Raw genomic sequence first — 20,242 nt, forward strand, 5'->3', positions numbered from 1 at the left:
CTGTAAACAGGAAAGAGTGGATAACACCTGAAATAATTTGTCTAATGGAAGAAAGAAGACTATACAAAAATGCCTTTGACGAGCAAAGCGAAAACAAATATAGAAAGCTTAGAAACCAAATAAACAGAGAATCTAGGAAAGCAAAAGAAAATTACCTCAACAGCATTTGTAAAGAGGTGGAGGAAAACATGGTTAAAGGAAAAACTGACTTGGCCTACAGAACAATAAAACAAAACTTTGCTAAACGGAAAGTAAAATCTTCAGGAACTATAAAGAACAAAGAGGGCAAGGTACTATTTGGATATGACACGCTGAAGAGATGGCAAGAATACATTGAAGAGCTATATCAAGGAGACCCTCTAACAGATAATATGATAGAATTAAGCGAAGAAGTAGAGAAAGAAGAACTAGGGGACACAATTCTGAAAGATGAATTTGAAAAAGCACTAAAAGAACTACCAGATAAGAAAGCGGCAGGTGTTGATGATATACCTTCTGAACTAATTAAGAAATCAGGAGACAAAATGAAAGCTACATTACTGCAACTCATACAGAAAATATACAAAACAGGTGAAGTTCCTGAAGACTATCAGAAATGCATCATATTCCCCATACCTAAGAAAGCATCTACTATGGACTGTGAAAACCATCGAACACTCAGTCTTCTTTCACACGCATCAAAAATTCTAATAAGAATAATTTTGAAAAGAGTTGAAAACCAATTGAATAGCACTCTAAGTGAAGACCAATTCGGTTTTAGAAGCGGTGTAGGGACGAGGGAAGCAATCTTATCTTTAAGACTAATAATTGAGAAACAAATTTCCAAAAACAAACAAGTATTTATAGCCTTCGTAGACCTCGAAAAGGCATTTGACAATGTTGTATGGCCAGAAATGTTTAGAATTCTGAAGAAGGCTGGTCTGAAATATAATGATAGAAGGATAATCTTTAAAATATACCAAAATGAAACAGCCTTAGTTAAGAAGGAAAACAAAGAAGAAACAGCAAGAATAAGGAAAGGAGTGAGACAGGGATGCCCACTATCTCCAGTAATTTTCAACGCATATATCCAAGAAGCAATAGACAAAATAAGAGAGAATATTGAAGTAGGAATAAAACTTAACGGAATGAAAATAGATATGTTGCGATATGCAGATGATATCGCCATAATTACAGAAAGGAAAGAAGATTTAGAAGCCGCACTCAATGAAATGGAAAACACCTTAAAAGAACAGTATGGAATGAAAATAAATAAGAAAAAGACTAAAGTGATGGTGAGTGGCGCCCTGAACTACAATGAACCCATACGAATAACAATAAAGGGAGAGAAACTAGGGCAGGTTACAGAATTTAACTACTTAGGTAGCAAAATAACAGCAGATGGAAGGAGCAAAAGTGACATTAAAAACAGAATACAACTTGCCAAAATAGCATTCAATGGAAAAAGAAACTTACTGACGAGTAGAAATGTTAGTTTAGACGTAAGAAAGAGAGTCATGAAAACCTATGTGTGGAGTACAGCCCTTTACGGATGTGAAACTTGGACTTGTGGAAAAGAAGAAAAGAGAAGATTAGAGGCATTCGAAATGTGGTGCTACCGGAGAATGGAAAAAATCAGCTGGCGAGACAAGGCTACAAACGAAGATGTCCTCAGAAGAGTGAAAGAAAACAGATCTCTTTGGCGAAATATACAGAAAAGAAGAATAACCTTCATAGGTCACATTTTACGGCATAACAATTTCATTAAGAGAATATTAGAAGGAATCATTGAAGGAAGAACTCGCCGAGGACGACCTAGATTAACCTACATTCAACAAGTAATAAATGACATCGGGTGCCAGACCTATGCAGATATGAAGAAGAAAGTTGACAAAAGAACGGAATGGCGTGCTGCTGCCAACCAACCTGTGGGTTGATAACCGAAGAAGAAGAAGAAGACTGCTGAGAGGTAAGTTGTTTGTAAACAGAAGTCCTGCTGTCAAGTTAGTTGTTGTTTCCACTCTCAGACGCTAGGTAAGTACGTGTCGAGGATTACAATGCTGTAAGTAAATAATTGGAAGGAAAATCGCCATTGGCCGTATTTTGTTGTTTTATTGTCAGCAAAATCGATTTTCGGTCACTTTGTGACCATCCTCAGTGCTGTAACATACAATTACAATTGGTAGGCACTGGTATCAAGCTATAACCACAAGCTTAGAGCAGTTTATGTGATCGCTCTAAGCTTATGGTTATAGCTCGATACCATTGCCTACCAATTTTAATTGTATGTTACAGCACTGAGGATGGTCACAAAGTGACCGAAAATCGATTTTGCTGACAATAAAACAACAAAATACGGCCACTGCCGATTTTCCTTCCAATTCTATCCACTATTTGGTCGTGGTGCACACAACACGCCATGGAGTCGCCAATCGAGTAAATAATTGTTTCTTTATGTGTACCGGGTGTCCCTCCTAAGAGTCATCAGGTGCATTTCCTCTTGTGTTTCTGCAGATGTGTGTGATTTTGTTATACCAGTCCACAGCTGGAGTAGTCCCAAATAAATACCGCTTATCGAGTCTTTCGTGCAACTCACACTGTTGATGCAGTGTGTCTGCCTGTTTTCCATCATGGAAAAAAATTGTTTTTAAAACAGAATTTTACATGTCCATTCGATAAAGCATTCCCACATTAGTCTATTGCGGTATTTGTTTTATCGACATGTATAGTAAACCGGGAGGAATAACCGGTATTCCGCAGCGACAGCACCACGCTGGCCCGTGCTGCTCGCTGCTACCGTCGTGCAACAGTGCTGCTCTGTCACTGCTGGAGTACCCGTTATTCTTCCCAGTGTATTGTCCCTGTCTATGTGTCGATAAGATGAATATTGCACTAAACTAATGTGGGAATGCTTTATCGAATGGGCGTGTAAAATCCTGCTGTAAAAAAAAAATTTTGTTGCTAATGGGAAATGAACTGAAGCGTTGCCTCGGCACGGTGTGTTGCGTGAAGGCTATGATGAGCTGTATTTGTTTGGGGTGATCCAGCTACACACTGCAAAAACAAAATTGCAAATATTTGGCGGAACACCAGAGAAAATATGCCTGACAGCTCTTAAGAGGAACACGCTGTATATGCGAGATGTGATCAGAAGAAACACAGTGAATAATTCTATTAGATATAAAGTAATAACCGTACATGGAATTTGATTTAATCTCCCTCAAAGTACTGTCCTTAGTGAGCAGTGCAATCATCCCAACATTGAATCTGATACTGGAAGGGCACTCAGCTGGTCCGTCGTAGCCCACTCGATGTCAGGAATGCTCTCAAAACTTTTTGTTTTGAGACAGTTTTAATTTTTGGGAAAAGCCAGAAGCCGCACACTATTAAATCTGGTAAGGCAGATGTGGACAGACAGGAATGCGATTTCTGGTCAAAAATTTGTGAATAGGAAGAGCTTTGTGGCATGGCACATTGTTGTAACGTAGGAGGAAGCTGTCTGTCCATTTTTGTGGTCTTTCTTCATACATCATCTCACATTATGCCCTTGTAAAATTCGGCATGTACTGTTGTCCCCCCCCCCCCCCCCCTCCCCCCTGCCCCCTCCCCATGAACCATGGACCTTGCCGTTGGTGGGGAGGCTTGCGTGCCTCAACGATACAGATAGCCGTACCGTAGGTACAACCACAACGGAGGGGTATCTGCTGAGAGGCCAGACAAACGTGTGGTTCCTGAAGAGGGGCAGCAGCCTTTTCAGTAATTGCAAGGGCAACAGTCTGGATGATTGACTGATCTGGCCTTGTAACACTAACCAAAACGGCCTTGCTGTGCTGGTACTGCGAACGGCTGAAAGCAAGGGGAAACTACAGCCGTAATTTTTCCCGAGGGCATACAGCTTTACTGTATGATTAAATGATGATGGCGTCCTCTTGGGTAAAATATTCCGGAGGTAAAATAGTCCCCCATTCGGATCTCCGGGCGGGGACTACTCAAGAGGATGTCATTATCAGGAGAAAGAAAACTGGCGTTCTATGGATCAGAGTGTGGAATGTCAGATTCCTTAATCAGGCAGGTAGGTTAGAAAATTTAAAAAGGGAAATGGATAGGTTAAAGTTAGATATAGTGGGAATTAGTGAAGTTCGGTGGCAGGAGGAACAAGACTTTTGGTCAGGTGAATACAGGGTTATAAATACAAAATCAAATAGGGGTAATGCAGGAGTAGGTTTAATAATGAATAGGAAAATAGGAATGTGGGTAAGCTACTACAAACAGCACAGTGAACGCATTATTGTGGCCAAGATAGATGAAATAAAAGAAATTATTCAGATAGTGAAGGGAGACGAAAATTTAATAGTCATGGGTGACTGGAATTCAAGTGTAGGAAAAGGGAGAGAAGGAAACGTAGTAGGTGAATATGGATTGGGGCTAAGAAATGAAAGAGGAAGCCGCCTGGTAGAATTTGGCACAGAGCACAACTTAATCATAGCTAACACTTGGTTTAAGAATCATGAAAGAAGATTGTATACATGGAAGAACCCTGGAGATACTAAAAGGTATCAGATAGATTATATAATGGTAAGACAGCGATTTAGAAACCAGGTTTTTAATTGTAAGACATTTCCAGGGGCAGATGTGGACCCTGACCACAATCTATCGGTTATGACCTGTAGATTAAAACTGAAGAAACTGCAAAAAGGTGGGAATTTAAGGAGATGGAACCTGGATAAACTGAAAGAACCAGAGGTTGTACAGAGTTTCAGTTAGAGCATAAGGGAACAATTTACAAGAATGGGGGAAAGAAATACAGTAGAAGAAGAATGGGTAGCTTTGAGGGATGAAGTAGTGAAGGCAGCAGAGGATCAAGTAGGTAAAAAGACGAGGGCTAGTAGAAATCCTTGGGTAACAGAAGAAATATTGAATTTAATTGATGAAAGGAGAAAATATAAAAATGCAGTAAATGAAGCAGGCAAAAAGGAATACAAACGTCTCAAAAATGAGATTGACAGGAAGTGCAGAATGGCTAAGCAGGGATGGCTAGAGGACAAATGTAAGGATGTAGAGGCCTATCTCATTAGGAGTAAGATAGATACTGCCTACAGGAAAATTAGAGAGACCTTTGGAGAAAAGCAAGCCACCTGTATGAATATCAATAGCTCAGATGGAAACCCAGTTCTAGACAAACAAGGAAAAGCAGAAAGGTGGGTGGGAGTATATACAGGGTCTATACAAGGGCGATCTACTTGAGGAAATGGAAGAGAATGTAGATGATGATGTAATGGGAGATACGATACTGCGTAAAGAGTTTGACAGAGCACTGAAAGACCTGAATCGAAACAAGGCCCGGGAGTAGACAACATTCCATTAGAACTACTGACGGCCTTGGGAGAGCCAGTCCTGACAAAACTCTACCATCTGGTAAGCAAGATGTATGAAACAGGTGAAATAGCCTCAGACTTCAAGAAGAATATAATAATTCCGATCCCAAAGAAAGCAGGTGTTGACAGATGTGAAAATTACCGAACAATCAGTTTAATAAGCCACAGCTGCAAAATACTAACACAAATTCTTTAGAGACGAATGGAAAAACTAGTAGAAGCCGACCTTGGGGAAGATCAGTTTGGATTCCGTAGAAATACTGGAACACGTGAGGCAATACTGACCTTACGACTTATCTTAGAAGATACAGAAACCAGATGGCAGTTATAAGAGTCGAGGGACATGAAAGGGAAGCAGTGGTTGGGAAGGGAGTAAGACAGGGTTGTAGCCTCTCCCCGATGTTATTTAATCTGTATATTGAGCAAGTAGTAAAGGAAACAAAAGAAAAATTCGGAGTAGGTATTAAAATCCATGGAGAAGAAATAAAAACTTTGAGGTTCGCCAATGACATTGTAATTCTGTCAGAGACAGCAAAGGACTTGGAAGAGCAGTTGAATGGAATGGATGGTGTGTTGAAAGGAGGGTATAAAATGAACATCAACAAAAGCAAAACGAGAATAATGGAATGTATTTGAATTAAGTTGGGTGATGCTGAGGGAATTAGATTAGGAAGTGAGACACTTAAAGTAGTAAAGGAATTTTGTTATTGAGGAGCAAAATAACTGATGATGGTCGAAGTAGAGAGGATACAAAATGTAGACTGGCAATGGCAAGGAAAGCGTTCCTGAAGAAGAGAAATTTGTTAACATCGATTATAGATTTAAGTGTCAGGAAGTCATTTCTGAAAGTATTTGTATGGAGTGTAGCCATGTATGGAAGTGAAACATGGATGGTAAATAGTTTGGACAAGAAGAGAATAGAAGCTTTTGAAATGTGGTGCTACAGAAGAATACTGAAGATTAGATGGGTAGATCACATAACCAATGAGGAAGTATTGAATAGGATTGGGGAGAAGAGAAGTTTGTGGCACAACTTGACCAGAAGAAGGGATCGGTTGGTAGGACATGTTCTGAGGCATCAAGGGATCACCAATTTAGTATTGGAGGGCAGCGTGGAGGGTAAAAATCGTAGAGGGAGACCAAGAGATGAATACACTAAGCAGATTCAGAAGGATGTAGGTAGCAGTAGGTACTGGGAGATGAAGAAGCTTGCACAGAATAGAGTAGCATGGAGAGCTGCATCAAACCAGTCTCAGGACTGAAGACCACAACAACAACAACAACAACTGTTGTTCCCCACGGAATGAACTCCGATCACACTACACCATAAATATAAAAAAAAGGCATCATCATTTGATTTTGACTGACATACCTTGTTAAGTGTGATAGTATTCCCTCACTCTCACCCCCTCTTATTTATGTATTTAAAGTTGTGAACTCATAAATTTTGTCTCGGGTTCATATGTGTAGACTCAAGTTACATCTCCAGTTACAGTTTTCGACACAAAGTCCAGATCTGAGCAAAGACAATCTTTCAGCTCTGTACAAACTGACACACAATTTTCTTTCTGTTTGTCACTCAAAAGTCTGGGAACAAATTCTGTACTCGCTCACCTCATTTGCAGATTACCAGTTAAAATGCTTTGCATAGACCTTTTCAAGATGCTGAATTGTTCAGTAAGATGTCAGGTAGTTATTCACCTGTTTGAAGTAGCAATTTTTGCCACTTTTCACGTTTTCTTCTGTTTTTGAGATTAATGGACGTCCCAAATATTGCTCGTCTTCTACCAACTCATTTCCACTTCCACATCACTCGTGCCACTGGTAAACAATCTTCAGATTCACAGCATTATCACCAAAACCCAGTTTAAACATTTTCAGTTTCTTCGGCATTTTTTTGCAACTCTAAACCGAACTTAACATTCACATGTTGTTCAAAATCCACAATGCAGGACAAACGTGACAAACGCAGCCTCACTCTAGTGTCCCTGGACACTGACTGTCAGGTGAGAACGTGTTTCAACTTGATGCTGCCTGTCTCAGTGAATCAGATTATGAGACAAATTACATTGAATGGTTGTAGTGTCAGCATTTGCTGCTAAAAGGATTTGTTTGACCTACTTTTTGATCACACCTTGTGGATGTATCATTCACACACACAGAGTAACTGTTTAAACATACCACAGTGTTGCAGGGAAAGTCAAGGTGAAAAAATTACTGTCGAAAACTTGCTGTCTATCGAGTCAGGAAATGGCCTCAAATTGGCCTGCAAAAAAATTTGAGAGCTACAGTGCGTGCGCAACGTAAGAGATTTTCAATATCCTGTCACTCTATTACGCCACCGACTTAGTCAGCTATTTCATTAACAGTATCAATTTAAACTTTCCTGTGGGGTAATGAAAGAAAAAAGCCTTTTGTAAATATTATGCAAAAACTAATTACATTTACAATTTGAACTAAACGTAGCCCTTATAAGCACATAATTTCATAGTTATAAGGCCAATAAACAAAATTTCATTGTTAATTTTGTACCATTAAAATTCACAACTTGAAACTACACAATTAAGGGGGTATAGGAGTAGCCCAGTCGATGAAGACCAAAAAAAGATCAAATATGGGGAATAGTTCATGTAATAGCAAATTTTTGTACATTGATAGGAGGGAGTGCCATAAATGACGTAATAAAAGTGCTGTTTGGTGAGAGGTGAGTGTGTGGTAGAAATGCATTTGAAGGTCACTGTCATATATTTTTTTCTCGAATAACTCAAAAACCATGGCCTCTAGTGAAAGTGTATCCCAGTACAAAATTAAACCACATTAAATTTGCTACAGAGAAGGCCCAATTCAGTTTTTCTCTAGAACTAATAGTACACTCGAGGAGAGTGAGAGGATACTGAAAAACTCACGCGACCCGCGTACACTGCTGCTTAAGTGGTTTTGTAGGCCATGAGGTAGTTTCCCAACATGATAGACCGGAAGTGTCCTACATCAAATTTTTGTTTTGACATCCTCCACACCAATGTGGTACATTGTGAACAGCTATTGTTTACACTGTGTATTTTTTTGGCTTAGCAGTAAGACATTTTGTGTTTCATGTAATTAGTAATTAGATCCTATACACATACCCATGCAAAATGTACTAACTGTTTTATTAATTACGTAAAGAAAGAATTAAGAACATAATTAATAGGACAGATAACTTTCTTGCAGTTGGGGTGGTGTGTTAATACCACTCCACCTGTCAGACTGTGACAACGTAGAAAAACAGTATCGTGACAGTTTTATACTTTTTCGTATTGGGTGCCACGACCACAAATTTATTAAAGTATGATTCTATTGTCGTCCATATGACCACAGCTGTATATTTTTATGCCATCAGCTGATTTTGGTGATGTTCTATTTTCAAATGTTTGCTCTGAAAGCAATGTATAATGCATACCGCATATGTCATATAATGTCATATTCATAAATCACTGGGGCAATCTGTATTACATACGTGTACATACCGTGTGATTTGTGTCGAGTTTGACCGTATCCTGGTATCCAAAGTACAGTAAGAAGGCGTATACAGTGTATGTCTGTCACGTTCCACAAATGTCAACCCTTCAAAATTATCACAGTGGCATACATAAGTAAACATAAAACTCGTACTTGACCACGCATCACTGCTCTCATCGTGCTGATTTTACAAAGTTTTGTCTACAACAAACAGGAGTTCAGAGGTGTAGCACCAATGGCCACCATTGCCCTGCTGATCGAACCTATCGATTTGTGCTGAAGACATGGTGTCTAGTTGTTACATATCATTTGTCAATGTAAGCTTAACATTATTGTCTCATCATTATACAATACAGTAAAGTACTTTCCACCTTCAAATTGAATAGAGGGCATACAAACGTTTTAAAAATTTGGTTTTATTTTGAAATGCTGCCGTGACCTACTACTTAACAGGCAGAGTGTTCATAGGCAGGGTGGTCTAACGGTAAAGCACTAGACTAGAAACAGAGTGGTTGCTGGGTCAAATGCCGGTCGGACCTCAGATTTAACGCTCTGCGCTTTAATCTAGCCTTCACCACGTATTCCACATTAAACTGTAGGTCCCTATTCCCAAGTCATAACTGGGGTAGGTTAAGATCATGCTAGTCACTCAAGCGGTGTCAGATAGTAAAACTTGCACCGGGCCAGTGAGGCACACAAAATTGTTATTATGACAGGTGTAATCTTATATTAAGAATTAACACAATAAGACAAGTATTACATTTAGAAACTGTGTTTATCTTGATGCAGCGTATCCAGTGGTGTGCAGATACCTGGACCTTATATGTCCATTACATGAGATGAGAAGCACCAGATCTTTACACATAATTTCAAACCTTTATGTACCTTTTCCTCACTGGCAACTCCTGTCTCTGCCTCCCCAGAAATGATGGAAGTAAAAAGTTTATCACTAGCATAAATTTTCACAATTCATGCAATAAAACTTCAGCATCACACGTGGGGTGTTTTAGTTGATTACTTCTTTGCTACTAACTGTATTCACAAGAGAGTTGCAGGTAGTGTCCACGTATACCACTGAATGTACCCACTGTTGTTGTGGTCTTCAGTCCTGAGACTGGTTTGATGCAGCTCTCCACGCTACTCTATCCTGTGCAAGCTTCTTCATCTCCCAGTACCTACTGCAACCTACATCCTTCTGAATCTGCTTAGTGTATTCATCTCTTGGTCTCCCTCTATGATTTTTACCCTCCACACTGCCCTCCAATGCTAACTTTGTGATCCCTTTATGCCTCAGAACATGTCCTGCCAACCGAGCCCTTCTTCTTGTCAAGTTGTGCCACAAACTCTTCTTTTCCCCAATTCTGTTCAATATCTCCTCATTAGTTATGTGATCTACCCTCTAATCTTCAGCATTCTTCTGTTGCACAACATTTCGAAAGCTTCTATTCTCTTCTTGTCTACACTATTTATCGTCCATGTGCCACTTCCATACATGGCTACACTCCATACAAATCCTTTCAGAAATGACTTCCTGACACTTAAATCTATACTCGATGTTAACAAATTTCTCTTCTTCAGAAACACTTTCCTTGCCATTGCCAGTCTACATTTTATATCCTCTGTACTTCGACCATCATCAGTTATTTTGCTCCCCAAACACCAAAACTCCTTTACTACTTTAAGCGTCTCATTTCCTAATCTAATTCCCTCAGCGTCACCCGACTTAATTCGACTACATTCCATTATTCTCGTTTTGCTTTTGTTGATGTTCATCTTATATCCTCCTTTCAAGACACTGTACATTCCGTTCAACTGCTCTTCCAAGTCCTTTGCTGTCTCTGACAGAATTACAATGTCATCGGTGAACCTCAAAGTTTTTATTTCTTCTCCATGGATCTTAATACCTACTCCGAATTTTTCTTTTGTTTCCTTTACTGCTTGCTCAATATACAGATTGAATAACATTGGGGAGAGGCTACAACCCTGTCTCACTCCCTTCCCAACCACTGCTTCATGTCCCTCGACTCTTACAACTGCCATCTGGTTTCTGTACAAATTGTAAATAGCCCTTCGCTCCCTGTATTTTACCCCTACCACCTTTAGAATTTGAAAGAGAGTATTCCAGTCAACATTGTCAAAAGCTTTCTCTAAGTCTACAAATACTAGAAACCCACACACTTGTATTATTGTAAGCAAACTGTTCAGGAGATACGGTGTCATAAACATTGAGATGCGTGAAGAACTTGCTTTTGCTTAAAATGGAGTGCACATTACCCAGGTTATATTCATCCAATGTTTGGTAATAAGGGCACTTAGCAACTTCCAACAGACTTTAACCGTATTTTGAACCTTTCCTAATCCAGTCATTCCACCAGGAAGGAGGTACACGGCTCATGTTGTCTCTAGTACAGTCATGCCTAGATAGTCAATACCGCAGTTCGATTGCGTACGCATTGTTACTTTGTGCCACAAAGGGCTCTCAACAAGGGAAGTGTCCAAGTGTCATGGAATGAACCAAAGCAGTGTTGTTCGGACATGGAAGAGAGAGATAGAGATAGAGATAGAGAGAGAGAGAGAGAGAGAGAGAGAGAGAGAGAGAGAGAGAGAGAGAGAGGAACTGTCGAGACATGTCTTGCTCAGGCCACCCATGGGCTACCACTGCAGAGGATGACTGCTACCTACGGATTATGGCTCGGAGGAACCCTGACAGCACCGCCACCTTGTTGAATAATGCTATTCATGCAGCCACAGGACGTTGTGTTACGACTCAAACTGTGCGCAGTAGGCTGCATGATGCGCAACTTCACTCCCGATGTCCACGACCAGGTCCATCTTTGCAACCACAACACCATCCAGTGCGGTACAGATGGGCCCAACAACATGCCGAATGGACTGCTGAGGATTGGCATCGTGTTCTCTTCACCGATGAGTGTCACATATGCCTTCAACCAGACACACGTCGGAGACGTGTTTGGAGACAACGTGGTCAGGCTGAACCCCTTGGACACACTGTCCAATGAATGCAGCAAGGTGTAGGTTCCGTGCTGTTTTGGGATGGCATTATGTGGGGCTGACGTATGCCGCCGGTGGTCACGGAAGGCAGCGTAATGGCTGTACGATACCAGAGTGTCGTCCTCCGATTGGTAGTGCAACCGTATTGGCAGAATATTGGCGAGGCATTCATCTTCGTGGATGACAATTAATGCCACCATCGTGCACATCTCGTGAATGACTTCCTTCAGGATAACATCGCTCGACTAGTGGCCAGCATGTTCTCCAGACATGAACTCTATCGAACATGACTGGAATAGATTGAAAAGGGCTGTTTATGGACGATGTGACCCACCAACCACTTAGAGGGATGTACGCTGATTCTCTGTTGAGGAGTGGGAGAATGTGGACCGACTGTACCTTGATGAACTTGTCGATGGTATGCCACGACGAATACAGGCTTGCATCAGTGCAAGAGGACGTGGTACTGGGTATTAAAGGTACCAGTGTGTACAGCAATCTGTACCACCACCTCTGAAGGTCTTGCTGTATGGTGGTACAACATGCAATGTGTGGTTTTTGTGAGCAATAAAAAGGTGGAAATGATGCTTATGTTGATCTCTTTTTTCCAATTTTCTGTGCAGTTTTCGGAACTCTCGGAACTGAGGTGATGCAAAATTTTTTTGGTGTGTGTACATGGTGATCCAGTTAAGTTCCACACTTCGCATATTTCCTGAAACCTTTAAGATATCGTAATTCTGTTTTCACCAAAATTCCCTCACTAAATGACATACAGCCTCTTTTCTCAGCTGTTGTAGAGATATCAACATTTCTTCTTCAAATGAAACTATACTTATTTCTGCTGCACGTATCGTAGTCCAAAATAGGCTAAGTCAGCAGCTTTTTACTTTTCAAAATTGGATTAGTTGTTTCGAAGGAATTGCAATATTTTGAACAGTGCAGCAGAATCACCCTATATATTTTAAATTGTGACCAACCGATAAAAGATTTGTAATACTTGGGCACCACATCTCCGGAACAGATCAATAGGTTCAATCACTTGGGCAGTGGTGGCCATTGTCAGTGGATTTTTGGACGGCTGTTTGTTGTAGAGTGGACAGTGTCAAACTGACGTGAGGAAAGCAGTGTGCTGTGCAATTTATCACGATTTCCGTCTTTCTATTTTCCTTCCCTTAATGATAAAACTGCCGCCATTTTATTATTTCCACAATTTTTGGCTTTCCAGTCAGTATCGACTGCAGTTCAGAAAATGGAAGCAATAAAATGTGTAAATGATAAAATAGATGGCATATTGTGATTACACGTGAAAAGCCTGACGACATGGAGCATTTCGTATGATATTTGGTACACGTCACATGTCTGCATAATGTATTGTCTTCAAAATATTACAATTCATTTCTCTATATATATAAACCAGATGTCTTGTCATAAAATATGTGAACAGTTTGTACACAAAGGGTACATTTTATTAACATTGTACGTGGCAGTTACAGTTTCGCATCCTGTGCAATTCTAATACTAGCAAACATAGAGCTGTTGTATGCACAAAATGTGTCTAAATGAGAGTTGGCAGTCTTACTAACCTGTGACAGTTCAGAGATCATTATTTGAGTAAGAGTGATACAAACCACTGTACGATTGTGTTACGCAGGTAGTCCTCAGTACAGTGGGAAATAGTTTTTACGGCCCGGTGTTCGATAGAAGCCCGCACTTTACGTAAGCTACTCTCGATAATGGTTAGAGAGCCAGAATTGCAGGAGAAGAAAAATAAAAGGAAACAAAGGAAAGCTGTGCCATTCTGGCCACTGACGGCCAATTGGGTCCAACTGACTGCCCCGTCACCCGCCAGCCGAAGGCGTCACTCGGATACGGCGAGTCGGGCTCGGGCCAGCGTGCCAGTCTCCCGGCCACTGCCGGGTTAGGAGGCCTCGGAGCTGCCGCTACGTGCCGCAGTAACTCCTCGGCCGGTATCCCGACGGTACCCAGATCTACCACGAGACAGGTGTCTGTACCGACAATTCTGCTGCGGAGGCGGACGAAGAAATAAAAGGTGTTCATCTACATCTACATGACTACTCTGCAATTCACATTTAAGTGCTTGGCAGAGGGTTCATCGAACCTCAATCATACTCTCTCTGTACCATTCCACTCCCGAACAGCGCACGGGAAAAACCAACACCTAAACCTTTCTGTTCGAGCCCTGATTTCTCTTATTTTATTTTGATGATCATTCCTACCTATGTAGGTTGGGCTCCACAAAATATTTTCGCATTCGGAAGAGAAAGTTGGTGACTGAAATTTCGTAAATAGATCTCACCGCAACGAAAAACGTCTTTGCTTTAATGATTTCCATCCCAACTCATGTATCATATCTGCCACACTCTCTCCCCTATTACGTGATAATACAAAACAAGCTGCCCGTTTTTGCACCTTTTCGATGTCCTCTGTCAATCCCACCTGGTAAGGATTCCACACCGCGTAGCAATATTCTAACAGAGGACGAACGAGTGTAGTGTAAGCTGTCTCTTTAGTGGACTTGTTGCATCTTCCAAGTGTCCTGCCAATGAAATGCAACCTTTGGCTCGCCTTCCCCACAATATTATCTGTGTGGTCTTTCCAACTGAAGTTGTTCGTAATTTTTACACCCAGGTACTTAGTTGAATTGACAGCCTCGAGAATTGTACTATTTATTGAGTAATCGAATTCCGACGGATTTCTTTTGGAACTCGTGTGGATCACCTCACACTTTTCGTTATTTAGCGTCAACTGCCACCTGCCACACCATACAGCAATCTTTTCTAAATCGCTTTGCAACTGATACTGGTCTTCGGATGACCTCGCTAGATGGTAAATTACAGCATCATCTGCGAACAACGTAAGAGAACTGCTCAGATTGTCACCCAGGTGATTTGTATAGATCAGGAATAGCAGAGGTCCCAGGACGCTTCCCTGGGGAACACCTGATATGACTTCAGTTTTACTCGATGATTTGCTGTCTATCACTACGAACTACGACCTTCCTGACAGGAAATCACGAATCCAGTCACACAACTGAGCCGATACCCTGTAGGCCCACATCTTGATTAGAAGTCGCTTGTGAGGAACGGTGTCAAAAGCTTTCCGGAAATCTAGAAATAAGGAATCAACTTGAGATCCCCTGTCGATAGCGGCCATTAATTTGTGCGAATAAAGAGTTAGCTGCGCTGCACAAGATCGATGTTTTCTGAAACCGTGCTGATTACGTATCAATAGATCATTCCTTTCGAGGTGATTCATAATGTTAGAATACAGTATATGCTCCAAAACCCTACTGAAAACAGACATCAATGATATAGGTCTGTAGTTTGATGGATTACTCCTACTACCCTTGTTAAACACTGGTGCGACCTGCGCAATTTTCCAGTGTGTAGGTAGAGATCTACCGGTGAGCGAGCGGTTGTATATGATTGCTAAGTAGGGAGCTATTGTATCAGCATAATCTGGAAGGAACGTAATCGGTGTACAATCTGGACCTGAAGACTTGCCCGTATCAAGCGATTTGAGTTGGTTCACAACCCCTAAGGTATCTACTTCTAAGAAACTCATGCTAGCAGCTGATCGTGTTTCAAATTCTGGAATATTCCACTCGTCTTCCCTGGTGAAGGAATTTCGGAAAACTGCGTTCAATAACTCCGCTTTAACAGCACAGTCGTCGGTAACAGTACCATCGGCACTGCGCAGCAAAGGTATTGACTGCGTCTTGCCGCTTGTGTACTTTACATACGACCAGAATTTCTTCGGATTTTATACCAAATTTTGAGACAATGTTTCGTTGTGGAACCTATTAAAGGCATCTTGCATTGAAGTCTGTGCCACTTGCATGGTAGCAGTGTTATTACTTAAAAATCTTTATAGACTGTGATCCCCGATGAAGGAAAGATCATTAATGTAAGACGAGTTTTATACTTACTAGTGTACGCCATTAGACTGTGCACTGTACAATAATCGGCGAAAGAGTGCTACCGCGTAGTGTGCGGCGACTGTGCTGCAGCGGGGCCGTCTGCCGACAGGGGGCCCGTGGGCGCCGTTCGAGAACAGCTGGCACCTGCGCGAGGACTACAAGAAGGCGGCGCGGCGGCAGGAGCTGGCGCGACAGCTCGCCACACACATGCTGTGGGTCGGCGTCGCCAACTTCGCCCTCATGCCCGTCATCACGCTCTGGCAGATCCTCTACTCCATCTTCAACTACACGGAGGTCAGTTGCGCACCCGCTTTGGAAGTTTGCCGCTTTTACACATTCGCGAGTACGTCGAGCCGATCTCTTGTGTATACTTTGGTACTACATTACACGGTGTCCTTATTACGGCACGTGGTGCAGTCCGAAGCAAACCGAACGGTATCGGGCCAGAGGCGAGTCTTAACGTCAATAACGTGCTGGAGGTTTGTGCCTGTACATTATGTCTCCGGCGTGTCTATAATGTGAAGATTATAGGCCTGATCCTGTTTGGTTTATGTTGCCGCATGCCATAATAAAGACACTACCCAGCGTTTGTAAAGGTTTGACAAGCAACAATTAACTGCTGGGATATTTTTATGTACAGTATCTCGTGTACCCTTTGCTACCAAATATCGGCCGATCGAAAGATGTCAAAATCGAAGTGAAATGCATCTTCGGGAAGTAATAGAAAATGATAAGACTGCAACCAAAACTGTTTTTTGTTCATATCGTACATACTGCTTGCTGTAGCAGCCCCATAATGAAATGGCAAAAGTTTTAACTACCCTTTCTATTGTTGCATGAGCAGTGCCTAATAGACAGAGGCGGGTCCGACAGCTGATCAGTTCCAGTCATTCCACCAGGAAGGAGATACACAGCTCATGTTGTCTGTAGTTGAACCGTGCCTAGACGGTCAATACCACAGTTCAATCGCATCTGCATTGTTGCTTTGTGCCAGGAAGGGCTCTCAACAAGGAAAGTGTCCAGGAATCTGGAAGGGAACCAAAGCGATGTTGTTTTGTTGTTTGGACACGGAGGAGATACAGGGAGATACAGAGAGACAGGAACTGTCGACGACATGCCTCGCTCAGGTCTCCCGAGGGTTACTACTGCAGTGGATGACCGCTGTTTTATGCAGCTCTCCACTCTACTCCATTCTGGACGAACCTCTTCCTCTCCGAATCTCTGCACCCCACATACATTTGAAGCTGCTCGCTGTACACCTCCTAATATCATGAAGGACCTCATTTTGCCCAGTGTAACGCATCAACTCGACATGGCGTGGACTCGAAAACTCATTGCAGTAACATTGAGCTGTGCTGCATCTCTATCAGGCACTGGGTGGCCAAATTTTTCACTCGAATTGTCCAGAATGTTCTTCAAACCGGTCACGAAGAATTGTGGCACGGTAACGTGACACAGTTGTTTGGGAACACAAAGTGCACAAATGCTGCAAATGGTCTCCAAGTATCTGACAACCATTTCCATTCAATGATCAGTTCAGTTGGACCAGAGAACCCAGTCCATTCCATGTAAACACAATCCACACCATTATGGAACAACAAACAGCTTACTCGGTGCTTTGTTGACAACTTGCTTAGTGGAGTCTGCACCACTCTCAAACCCCACCATCAGCTCTTAGCAACTGGAATCTGGACTCATCTGACCGGGTCACGGTTTTCCAGTCGCCTAGGACCCGACTGGTACGATTGTGAATTTGAGAGAGGCGCTGTGTCCGATGTTGTGCTGTTAGCAGAGGCACTTGCTTCAGCCGTCTACTGCCGTACCCCATTTACATCAACTTTTGCCTTAATATCCCAGTGGATATGTTCGTCATACGTCCCACATTGATTTCTGTGGTTATTTCACAAGAGTTGCTTGTCTGTCAACACTGACAACTCTGCGCAGCCACCACTGCTCTTGTTCATTAAGTGGAGGCCGTCAATCACTGTGTTGTCCGTGGTGAGGGATAATGACTGAAATAAACTGTTCTTGGCACTCTCTTGACACTTTTTATCACAGAATTCCATAATTATTTCCAAAATGCGTCTAGCTCCAACTACCATTCCGCATTCAAATTATCTTAATTGCCACAGTGTGGCCACAATGACATTGGAAACATTTTCACATAGTTCACGTGAGACAAATGATAGCTCCACCAATGCACTGCGTGTTTCCTGTCAACCATTCCCTGCTTTTATTTAACCCTCTAGGACCCACAACAAGTAATATCAATTGTTCGAGATCTGTCTAAAAAGTACCCGACCTTTGATTTTCCCGCACAAAATAGAGATGATATTACAGCGCCACTGTACACAGTAAAGGAAGAGACCTTTTATGTGCATTCATGAATTTTGTCCCCGCCTTCCAGCACGTCAGTCGCTGCCTGTCGGTCACTGAGCGAGGTGCTACACAACGTGTTCGTCCGATTACCGATTCTCTCGAAGTGACTGAACGTGTTGAGCAAAGATACTGCATCAAATTTTGTCAAAATCTTCGTGACTCTCAAAGCGAAACAATTTGTAAGATTCAGCAGGTGTATATAGAAGATGGGACGAGTGTAACACAAATTAAGGAGTGCTTCAACCGATTCAAAAACGGACGCACATCAGCGGAGAGTGACCAACGCTCTGGTAGGCCCCAAACTGCTCGGAGTTGGTGCAGGGGTGCAAAATTTGGTGACGGAAGGTCGTCGTTTGACCATGCAGGAGATTGTCCGAGGGGTTGGAGTGAGTAAAGATTCTGCACGTGCAATTTTGCGTGTCGATTTGAATTTGCAGCGAGTAGCTGCGAAATTCGTGTCCAAGTTGTTGTCACTGTAACAAAAAGACCTCCGTTTTGACGTTGCACAGGGCCTTCTGGACACCTCCGACACTGATCCTGAGTTTCTGAACACCGTGATAACTGGAGATGAGTCCTGGGTGTACGGGTATGACCCAGAAACCAAAAGACAGTCGTCGCAGAGGAAGCATCCAAAGTCTCCGAGGCCGAAGAAAGTGCAACAGGTGTGAAGCAAAATCGAGGTGATGCTGACTGTCTTCTTTGATGACCGTGGAATTGTGCATCACGAATATGCACTGAAAGGACAAACAGTGGCAAAGGAGTACTATTGACACATTCTCTGGCGACTCCGTGATGCAGTTCAGTGCAAAAGACCAGATGTGTGACCAGCAAAAAACTGGCAACTGCATCACCACAGTGCTGCGCACATTCGTCCCACTTGATCAAAAATCTCTTGGCCAAACATGGAATTGCAGCTGTTTGCCAACCTCCCTATTCTACAGACATGGCTCCTTGCGAATTCGGTTGTTTGCAAAATTGAAGACGCCACTGAAAGGATCCCGTTTTGAGAGTAGAGAAGAGATAATATGGAACGTGATGACGGAGCGGAACACCATTCCAAAAGAAGACTTCCAGAGGTGTTCCAGCAGTGGAAGGATTGGCGGGCTAAGTGTGTGCAAGCACAAGGGGCCTAGTTTGAAGGGGATTAGGGTCCCAACCCCATCAGGTATTTGAAACATTTTTTTCTGGCCAAAGGTCGGATACTTTTTAGGCAGGCCTCGTAGGTTGTTCTTAGCAGACTATTATTTACAGTTACCAATATGTTGAAGGACAAATGTGCAACTTTTAGCTTTTTTTTTTCATTTTTGAGTCCTTTTTAACAATGTGTTACACACATGTAATAATGAATTTCCCTTGTCCAGCAGATATCAATGCACCTGTAAGATTAGCGTGAAACTGTCAGAGAGAAACATGTTTTTCAGACAGGGCCTTGCAGTCTTCTCTATATTTCAACCAGCTACTGACAACAGCTATCGTTATTGTGTTCCAGAAGATAGAGAAATACCGTCTTCTGCATTTTATTGGATATTTGTGTAGCAATATCAACATATCGTGAAGATCTACTCCTCCCATATTACAATTTTACATTTGAAGAATGGAAGGCCTCGGAACAAGAATATGTTCTTTCTTAGTCCTATCCCACCTTACTGCCGTGTCCTTTGGCTCTACACCTGTTAGCAAAGATAAAAATGTAGCACAATTGTTACCGTACCATTTCACAATGATGAACTTGCCCGTTGTGTCAGCTTGTGAAGCTGCAGTACTGTGTCCTTGCGCTATCATTTGCTTTTCATTGGGAGGAGTACATTGCTTGAATCTTCCAGCTCTTATTGTGCCTGTAGAATAAATACCCCTCTTCAGTAGGCTCTCAGCAACATGATACGATGTGAAGAAATTATCTGTATAAACTTTAAAAAAGTGATTGTCTTCCAATGCTGCAGTTAGCTTCATCACAGCATTGTAACCAAGACCTTTTCCAGGTACATTGTTGCCTTAAAAATTGCACCTTGGTAAGTGTCTAAATCACACAAATGTCCTGAGGGACCAGCTCTAGCCCACA

The 20,242-nt window shown here is 42.0% G+C and overlaps 1 protein-coding gene across 1 annotated transcript in view; it reads left to right on the forward strand.

Moving 5' to 3' along the window:
* The window catches only part of LOC126108378 (autophagy-related protein 9A), a 167,451-nt gene that overhangs the window by 56,314 nt on the left and 90,895 nt on the right, over positions 1–20,242 (forward strand). The window contains exon 7 of the mRNA XM_049913591.1: positions 15,914–16,098. Within this exon, the coding sequence (XP_049769548.1) occupies positions 15,914–16,098 (185 nt within the window). The remainder of the gene's footprint in view (positions 1–15,913; positions 16,099–20,242) is intronic.

The sequence above is a fragment of the Schistocerca cancellata genome, chromosome 11 (genome assembly GCF_023864275.1).
Source record: "Schistocerca cancellata isolate TAMUIC-IGC-003103 chromosome 11, iqSchCanc2.1, whole genome shotgun sequence".
Taxonomy (NCBI): Eukaryota; Metazoa; Arthropoda; class Insecta; order Orthoptera; family Acrididae; genus Schistocerca; species Schistocerca cancellata.